The sequence below is a fragment of the Vespa crabro genome, chromosome 6 (genome assembly GCF_910589235.1).
Source record: "Vespa crabro chromosome 6, iyVesCrab1.2, whole genome shotgun sequence".
Lineage (NCBI taxonomy): Eukaryota > Metazoa > Arthropoda > Insecta > Hymenoptera > Vespidae > Vespa > Vespa crabro.
The window spans coordinates 10,503,411-10,512,775 of NC_060960.1; the positions used below are offsets into that span (position 1 = coordinate 10,503,411).

The following is a 9,365-nucleotide window of genomic DNA, read 5'->3' on the forward strand; positions in this document are numbered from 1 at the left end:
ATCGATTACAATAGCACCTAACCTAGGGTAGCGGGAGAAGAGACCCGTGTGAAAGGCCCCTTTCCTTTCTCTCTCTCTCTCTCTCTATCTCTCTCTCTTACTCGCAGAAGCATATATATATATATATATATATATATATATATATATATATACATAGATAGATACACCCTTTCTCCGTACCTACGTACATATTCGTACACATACACATATATATATATATACATGTATATATATATATATATATATATATATATATATATATATATATACACATGCTTTCGTTCCCTTTCCTCTTTTACTCCTTTTCTCTTACGCGATATTCCCTTAGCACAACATGCTTGGGGTTGCCTCGGCTTTGCTCGGCCTTCGTCGATCGTACTCGCCAGAGGATCCTCCTCCTCCTCCTCCTCCTCTTCCTTATCCTCCTCCACCTGCATGCATGGCATGCGTGTGTCCAATTCTTTCTCTATATATATTTTATATATGTATGTGTGCGTGCGTGTGTGTGTATATTTGTACATATTCCTACGTTCTACAACCCACCCTCGTATCCCTTCGAAAGAGAACTAAACACTCCGAGTAATTTGATAATTCCATCGTTTCCTTTGGAAATCGTTAATGAAACTCATTACCCGTTCTATACACGACGTACGGTCCTGTGTAAAGTACGAGCTCGAGATTCGAGTTAGAGGAAGAGAAAGAGAGAAAAAGAGAGAAAGAAAGAGAGAGAGAGAGAGAGAGAGAGAGAGAGAGATAGAGATAGAGAGAGAACTGGTTTTCCACCTTGTATCTTACTAACACTATTTACCACTAAATACAGCCGGTCGTATTGCCATTTTACTACTATGTCCAGGTGGTTGGAGAAAAGAAGTACGAAGAAAATTTTTTTTTCAACAAATTCCTTAAACCTTTATATATAGTATATCTTATAGTTGCGTCCATTGTCTCTACGACGAAGGAGATAAAACGTTAAAAATGGGGGAGAAGTAGAATGGCGATTGGGAAAATAGGGGAGGTATGCCTAATCGATACAAAATTATAATATATTTTAAAGAATATCGAATGAGATTTAAATAAACCGAAGAATAGAAAGAGGAAGAAACTATCGCATTTGAATACGAACATTTTTTTATGAATAATAATGATACCTCATTGACTTGCTGATACGATTGAAACGAAAATTGTACAAACGATCATATTGTAATAATTAAAACTAAGTACAAAAAAGAGGAAAAAAAGGATGTATGATTAGTATGGAATATGTGTGTGTGTAGAAGACGAAGAAGAAGAATTTATAATGTGAATATTTTTTCGACGGCAAAGTCGAGAGGTTGAGAGAGAGAGAGAGAGAGAGAGAGAGAGAGAGAGAGAGAGAGAGAAAGAGAGACTCTGAGTGAGTTTGGTTGGGACTATTTTCTTTCTCTCGGGTTTCGGCGTATTCGGAGGTCAGCGGGTCTAGGTAGACGGTTGAAATTCAGGTTTTCGAGCTGGTTAGGCTTGGCAGAGAAGAGAAGAGAAGAGATGAGAAGAGAAGAGGAGAGGAGAGAAGAGGCTTGTGCTTTGGCCCTTCGATCCCACTGCTCCTGGCCTCCTCCTGAATACCCCGCCTATACATTCTGGTACAGACACTTCCAAAATTCCTCCCACCGTCCGCCGAACTACTACTCCGCAGAACTGCACAGGCCACCAACCAACCAGCCAGCCAGCCAGCCAACCAGCCAACCAACCAACCAACCAACCAACCAGCCAGCCAGCCAGCCAGCCAGCCGGCCGTAATAACGAGTTGCTACGCGATCGAGCGTACGTCCGCATAAAAACGGGGGAATGTCCACCTGACATATGCTTTATCTCCTTTCGAGATGGTGCACTATGCGAAATATAATCACCGGACTTCTCTAAAAGAGGGAGAGGAGAACCTGCTTTTCGTTGAGAACTTACACTTACTACTTACATATACATGCATCCAATCGTACTGCACCAATATACACGCACAAGCGCAAACACACGCACACACACACACACATTCAGGTATGAAGGAGGAGACACGCAGCAGGTAAATATTATTCTACGAAAAAATTTGTCAAGTTTTCCGATCGCTTCGTTCTTCACCGTTAAATATTTTCAAGATTCGGCGGTACTGTTTTATCACCTTTTTATCTCCTCCCCCTTCTCCCTTTTTCCCTCTTCTTTCTCTATTTCTTTTTTTGTTAAACGATCGATCAGAAATAAATCTCACCCGATAAATATGATATGAATCAAGAGTTGATTCTTGCGATTCTCCCGTCGTCCCTCTCTCTCTTTCTCATTCGTTCTCCACCTCTCCCGATCGAAAGGATTTAATTGATATAAGCGAGAGAGGAACAATTTTTCGTCGGATCAACTCGTTTCTTATTTTTTTTTCTTTTTTTTCTTTTTTTTTTTTTCTTTTTAATAACGCCAACGAAACGCATGAGACTTGGTGTTAATTTGTGTCGTGAAAACAAGAAAAAAAAAAACATACGAACAGAAAGTTAAAAGGAAAGAAGAAAAAAAGAAAGAAAAAAAAAGGAAAAGAAAGAAAAAAAAATGATCAAAGAGAAAGTTCGTCCAATCGATGATTCAAACTCTACGCGTTGTCGTACGTTCGCAAGTCGAATTGTAAAACCTATATTTATCTTTTGGAAAAATTTGTGTGTTCCTGTTTCTCTCTTTTCTTTTTTATTTTTTTATTTTTTTTTCCTTATCGACGCCTGTTTTCCTCCTTTTTTTCCTCTTTCTTTTTTTCTTTCTTCTCCTTTTCTTTTTCTTTTTTCTTTTTCTTTAAATATTTAAAACGTTATATGATCCGGCTGTCGTTATTTATTCCCTTTCGCAACTCTTCTAATGCAACGAAGGTTATATTAGACATTTAATTAAGAAACTATCTACTAATCAATAACCACAAAGTTCGAATTTAAATATTTAAAGAACGAAGAAAAGCATAATGCAATTCACACACGCACACGCGTATGTGCGTGTGTTTCTCGCTGTATTCAATATTTTACCGAATGCCTGTGTACTTTTTTTTCACTCGGCTCCGTTTCGCGACTCGTTCGTCAATCGTTCGAGGGCAAAATAGAAAGAAAAGAGAGGAAAAAAAAAAAAAAGAAAAAAGAAGGAACCAACGACAACAGAACAACTAAAAAAGAAAAAAAAAAAAAAGCTCCGCAATTTTATAAGACAGATTACCATTACTGCGTTGCGTAGCGCTTCCTTTTTTTTTATTTTGCACCGATGTGTGCGCGCGCGCCCGCGCGCGTGAGTGTATGTATACGCGCGCGCGTTTCCGTGTGTTTTTTTTAACGATCGAGTTACGAAAGAGGGAAAAAAGAGGAGAAAAAGGTAACAAATAAAAAAATACACACCCATATATATATATATATATATATATATATATATATATATATATGTGAAAGTACGCAAAACCTAACGTGCTCGGATTTTTGTTCCCGCCCTCTCCCTCTCCCCCCTCTCTCTCTTTCTCTCTCTCTCTACCACGCAACAAACCTCCACCAATCGGCCGAAAAAGACCGAGAGGTCGAATTTATTGGCGGTATCGACGAATGAAAATTATTGCCGAATCAATGGTATAAAAAAAAAAGGAAAAAAAAAGAAGGAAAAAAAACGAAAAAAAGGAGAAACAAACAAACAAACAAAAATAAACAAAAAAAAAGAGGAAGAAAAAAAAATGAAAAATGAAAGAATAAAGGTAAGAGGAAAAAGAAAAAGTGGAAACGAAAAACAATATGTAGGAAAAATATATATATATATATATATATATACACGCACAAGTATGAGAGGAGGAAAAAGAACAAAAAAAAAGGGAAAAGAAAAAAGAAAAAAGAAAAAGATTCAAATCTAGTTACGTATATTCGTGCGATGTACGGTGATGGCGATCGATCGATAATAGGTTTCTTCTTCTTCTTCTTCTTCTTCTTCTTCTTCTTCTTCTTTTTCAAGGGAGCTTATCGAAGTTTGGCAAGGAGGATCGGCGGAAGCAAAAGGGAGAAAGAAAAAGAAAAAAGAAAAAAGAATAAAAAGAAAATGAAAGGAAAGGAAAGGAACAAAGAAGGAAAAAAGAAAAAAGAGAAGAGAAGAAAAGAAAGGAAAGGAAAAGAAAAGAGAGGAGAAGAAAAGAAAAAAAGAAATATGTGTGTGTGTGTGTGTGTGTGTGTGTGTATAAAGAAAAGATCTACAAGCAGGTAGGAAAGATCGAGACGATCTCTTTTCGTTCGTTCGTTCGTTCGTTTCGTTGGTTTCTCGTTCGGAAGCCGCGCAACCCAAGAAATTTGTCTGGTTATTTCCATAGGAAGAAAGTCTAGGTCGTGTTTAAAGGAAGTCGTAGTAAACGGTAAAGGTGTTATTATTATTATAACGCGAAAGAGAGAGAGAGAGAGAGAGAGAGAGAGAGAGAGAGAGAGAGAGAGGGGAAGGGAGGGAAGGAGAGACGACTCGCCTAACGCGTTCGAGATCCGGCAAATCGGGGATGATGGTCGTTGCCGTTGTCGCGTTGTTGTGCATCGTGTCGACGACTTTTCCGTCCTCCGTCAGATTTATATAGGTAAAGAACCAGGCCAAGCAGCACCGCGAGTTCCACGGATCTCGAACGTTCTCAACACATTGCCGTCCGATAGAGGGAGAGAGAAAGAGATAGAGATAGATCATGAAGAAAATGGGAAAGAGAAAGACAAACGGTAATTCGGAGCTTCCAATATTCTCAATGATCGTCGAATTTGGAATATGATCGCGATCATCGATCATATAGGATACGCATGGTGTAGTTATTAATATAAAGTATTAAGGAGGACGAATACTACGTGTCGTCGCGATAGTCTTCGTCGTCGTCATCGTCATCGTCTCGTAGGCAAGATTCGGCCGGTAAATCGCGTATTGGTAATTTACTGGGCGGCAATGTGTTAATGGAAAGCCATCACCGCACGTGCCAGAGACCAAGATTCAAGGTACTCAGCTGCGGTAGTTTCATAATCCTCTCCAGGCCATTGGTCGTTATCCTCGTGCATCCGTAGAGATCGATGCACTTAAGGTGCTTCATGCTCTCGGCGATGGTATGAAGTCCCTTGTCCGTCAACCTACTACACTGACCGATATTCAAAGTCTCTAGGTCGTGTAGAGTCTTCGCGATCTTGCATATACCCTCGTCGCTAATCTGACAAGCGGATAACGATAGGGATTTTAGATTGAAGAGACCCTGGGAAATATGTACGAGTGCTTGATCGCCGATTTTGTCGCAAAACGATACGTCTAAGGACGATATCCTACTTCCACCTTCGGCGAGATAGGCCATACCGATGTCCGAGATGTTGTCGCAGGATCTAAGATTGAGTTCACGTAGGCTCGACATTCTCGCTAGATGCTTCACCCCGGAATCGGTGATGCAGACGCAAAAGGAGAGATTTATCGACTTGAGGGTGGTCAAGCCGATCGATACGTGCCTGAGCGCCTCGTCGCTGAGCCTCTGACAATCCTGGAGACTTAGGTGTTCCAACGCGAGATTCCCGTCGGCCGTTTCCCTATTGAGTCCGGCCAAATGGGCGATACCTTGATCGGACACGTGCCAGCAGCTTCGCAAATCTAGCCTTCTCAATCTCTTAAGACCCCACGCGATCAGGAGCAGACCGGTATTGGTTATGTTGCAACAACCGCCGAGCTCCAAGTGTTCGAGATTCTTAAGGTATTGGGCTATCCTGCCGAGGGACGCGTCGGTCACCTGCTTGCAGAGGGAAAGATTGAGTTCGGTCAATGCCGGATATTCTTGGCAGAAGGCATTGGTCAGGCCGGAATCGGTGATGTTGTAACAACCGGATAGATTGAGCGCCTCGAGATTTGGTACGCCCTTCAATACGTCGCTGAGGCCTCTCCTCAAGGACAACACTTGTACCTTTTTAACTCCTCTCCTTACAAGGCTGGCGAACAACGCCGGTGCCTGTTTCCTCAGGTGTAACCTAGCCTCGACCCCTCGCCAGACCGATCGGTAATAAGCGGCGTCTCTCCATGCGGTGCACACCTGTGCCGCCCTACCCTTGTCCCTAACATCCAAGTAACTAAAGATCAACGCCAATATCTCCGGATAGAGGGAGGATATATGCGTGCTGGCCGAGGCGACGTTACGCGGTACGTGAGGCAGCTGTCTCGAGGATATACCTTGAACGTACGCCGGCAAACTGGTCGCCCCGCTATTGTAATGCGGCGCGCTCGACGAGTTATGGAGTATCGCCTGGCTCGTTTGGCTCTGAGCGCTCGGTATCGCCAAGTGCGGCTGATGCAAATGATAAAAGTGACCGGGACGATGCAACAGCGTCGTGCCGCGGCTCGGCGTTAATGCCGGAAGTTCCGTCATCAACAGCTGACTTTCCTCCATCTTGCCAATCGCGCTACGCGCTTCCTCCGAGCAAACTTTCTTTCGCTCCACCTCCTCCTCCTTCTCCTCCTCCTCCTCCTCTTCCTCGGCCTCTGCCTCCCCCGCCAGCCCCGTCGTCGCCACTGCCGCCGACACGGCCAGCTCTCCTACCACCCCTCCCCCGCCCACTCCTCCTCCTACCACGCCACCTCCCCCACCTCCTCCTCCTCCTCCTCCTACACCACCTCCTCTCTTTCTTTTCTCTCCTTCCAACGCCTCGCTCCTCCACCGATCTTCTCTACGCGTATACATATATCTGCGTACTTCCTTCGCCGCCGTACATATATGCCGCGACACACACGCGCACGCACTTACGACGCACACGCACGGCCCCACCGTGCTAAGTAGAGTTCAGTGGTAACGCACCAGCGCCGGCATAACGCCTTTTCTCCCGTCAAATACGTTCGAGTCCTGCCGATGCTGATGATGGTCCTCCTACTCCTGTCCTGCTTCCTTCTTATTCCTGCCGTTAGGAGAACGACTGGAGAACGATTTAAGGACGCGCGCGCGATATGTAATTCTTGTTGGAATGTGTCGTTATCACGGAAGCATGATTAAAAGCTTGATGCAGTCTCTCTCTCTCTCTCTCTCTCTCTGTCTTTCTTTCTATCTCTTTCTTTGCTTGCCACGGGTCCGCTTTAAAATCCAAAGAGTATCAGAGTTCGACGACGATCACAGTTCGACACCATTCTCTCGTACTTGCTCGCACATGTAAAACTCTGTCGTGTTCTCTCTCCCTCTTTCTTTCTTTCTTCCTCTCTCTCTCTCTCTCTTTCTTTTTTTTCTTTTTTTCTGCGCCTACTACCTCTTTTTCCTCCTCCTCCTCCTCCTCCTCCTCCACAACTACACTACTACTCCGTTACTACTATTCCACCACCACCACCACACTACTACTACTCCTACCACCTCTTTCTCCTCCGCCCCTCCTCCTCCTCCACCACTACCACCACCGTCGCTCAACGCTCGCTCTGTCCCGACCGTTCTCTTCCTCTCTTTCTCTCTAACATTCTGCTGGCCCTCCTCTTTTTCTCTTTCTCACTCTCTCTCTCTCTCTCTCTCTCTTTCGCTCGCTCTCTCTCTCTCTCTCTCTCTCTCTCTCTTCCACCCTTCGACACTCCCCGTGCCGCGCCCCCTGCGCCGCTCCACTCCTCACTCTATCTCTATCTTTCTCTCCCTATAACCTCCTCCTCGCAGGCTCTTTCGCTTCCGCTGCTGTCGTTCTTCTTTTTCTCTCTTTCTTTTTTCTCTTTCTCGCTCGTTCGTTCAAGAGAGAGAAGGAGAGAGAGAGAGAGAGAGAGAGGGAAGAGAGAGAGAGAGAAAGAGAGAAAGAGAGAACGCGCGCGCGCCTCTCTCTATATACCACGATATCACTTCCTCTACTCTCTCGTTCCTTCTCACCACTGGCTGCCTGGCCGCCTTCTCGCACGCACGACGCGAATCTACGCACACTTGTGTCTTACGTCTCTCTTTTTCTCTCAGTGTATTCTTTATATATATATATATATATATATATGTATATATATATATATGTATATATATAATATGATATATATATATATATATATTTCTTTCACTCACTCACTCGATGTGTGCCGCCGCCGTGACGGCGACGTGCTGCTTACGCACTGCCCTCGTCGAACGTTTTACAAATGTACACGCAGCCCCGACGGAAAATAATATTATACAAGAAGGATAAGAGAATATTTACACGTACTCCTTCGTCTTCTTCTTTTTCTTCTTAATATTATTACTATTATTATTATTGTTGTTGTTGTTGTATTGTTGTTGTTGTTGTTGTTGTTGTTATTGTTGTTGCAATTAGTTGTTGTTATTGTCGTTCTTCTTCTTTCTCTTCTTCTCCTCTCTTGTTCTTTCTCTTCTCGAGTATTTCGTCACCGAGAGAACGGCGGTAATAGCAGTAGCAGCACGTGACGAGGATAACGAGCGTAACGGTGTCTTCGATCGTTCGATCTTTCGATTACTCGATATCAATGATTTTTTCAACGACGACGACGACGACAACGACGACGAGAACGAAGACGTAGACGACGGTAACGACGAGGACGAGGACGAGGACGACGACGACGACGAATACGGCGAAAACAATGAGAAGGAGGAGAATCTAAACGTTGACGTTCTTTTTGACGGCAGCTCGTCGGATAAAAGATAACTTGATAATAATGACGTATAGGACGTTAAAATCCTTCGTGAGGTCACTCGTGTAGCGGGATCAAGAAAAGATCGGCACATCGCCAGACCTGTTAACCGTTGCGCTGCCAGCCGCGAACTGTCGTTCCGCCTGCCCAAACTCAGATGTCGTGCCTAGTGCTCCGTGGCACACAGGCGGAGCGAGCCTGGCCCGAGCCCTTCTCCGATTGGTCAATCAGACTCGAGAACGTGACACGTGAGCGCACCGGCGAATATCGATTCGGGTTGCGTTGCGGCGGCATTTTTAAGTTTTCGCCAAGCGGTGGGGGGTGTACGGTGAGACGGGACCACGTTGCTACTACTACCACCCGCTCTCTGCGAACCCTGCAACGTTGGAATACGTACCGCTCTCTAGCTATCCGATGATGATACTCCCCGATGATAACGTTTCTCTTATTTTCCTTCTACCATTTCCTTTTTTTTTTTTTTACATTCCTTCCTTTTTCCCCCTTTTCTCATTCTATTTTTATTTCTATTTCGATCTATTCTCATTCTTTCATTTTCTTTTCCTTTCTTTCTTACTTTACTCTTTACTCTCCTTTCCTTCTCTAGTTTCTTTTTCTTTTTTTTTTCTTTTTTTTTTTTTCTTTTCCTTTTTTATTTTTCTTACTTTCCTCTTTTCTCACAAGGCAGCTACAACGTACGAAGAAAGATCTTTCTGACGTGATAATTTTTCTTTTCTTTCTTTTCCTTTTTTCTTCTCTCTCTCTCTCTCTCTCTC

The 9,365-nt window shown here is 43.7% G+C and overlaps 1 protein-coding gene across 1 annotated transcript; it reads right to left on the reverse strand.

Annotated features, from left to right (window-relative positions):
* Positions 1 to 3,869: 3,869 nt before the first annotated feature.
* Positions 3,870 to 6,558, reverse strand: LOC124425130 (F-box/LRR-repeat protein 14). Its single transcript, XM_046965043.1, has one exon. It carries the CDS (start codon positions 6,395 to 6,397, stop codon positions 4,949 to 4,951), a length of 1,449 nt encoding a protein of 482 aa, XP_046820999.1. The 5' UTR covers positions 6,398 to 6,558; the 3' UTR covers positions 3,870 to 4,948.
* Between the last annotated feature and the right edge of the window lie 2,807 nt (positions 6,559 to 9,365).

Excerpts from the sequence above, each read along its gene's own strand:
- LOC124425130 (XM_046965043.1), bottom strand. The coding sequence starts at position 6,397 with ATGGAGGAAAGTCAGCTGTTGATGACGGAACTTCCGGCATTAACGCCG.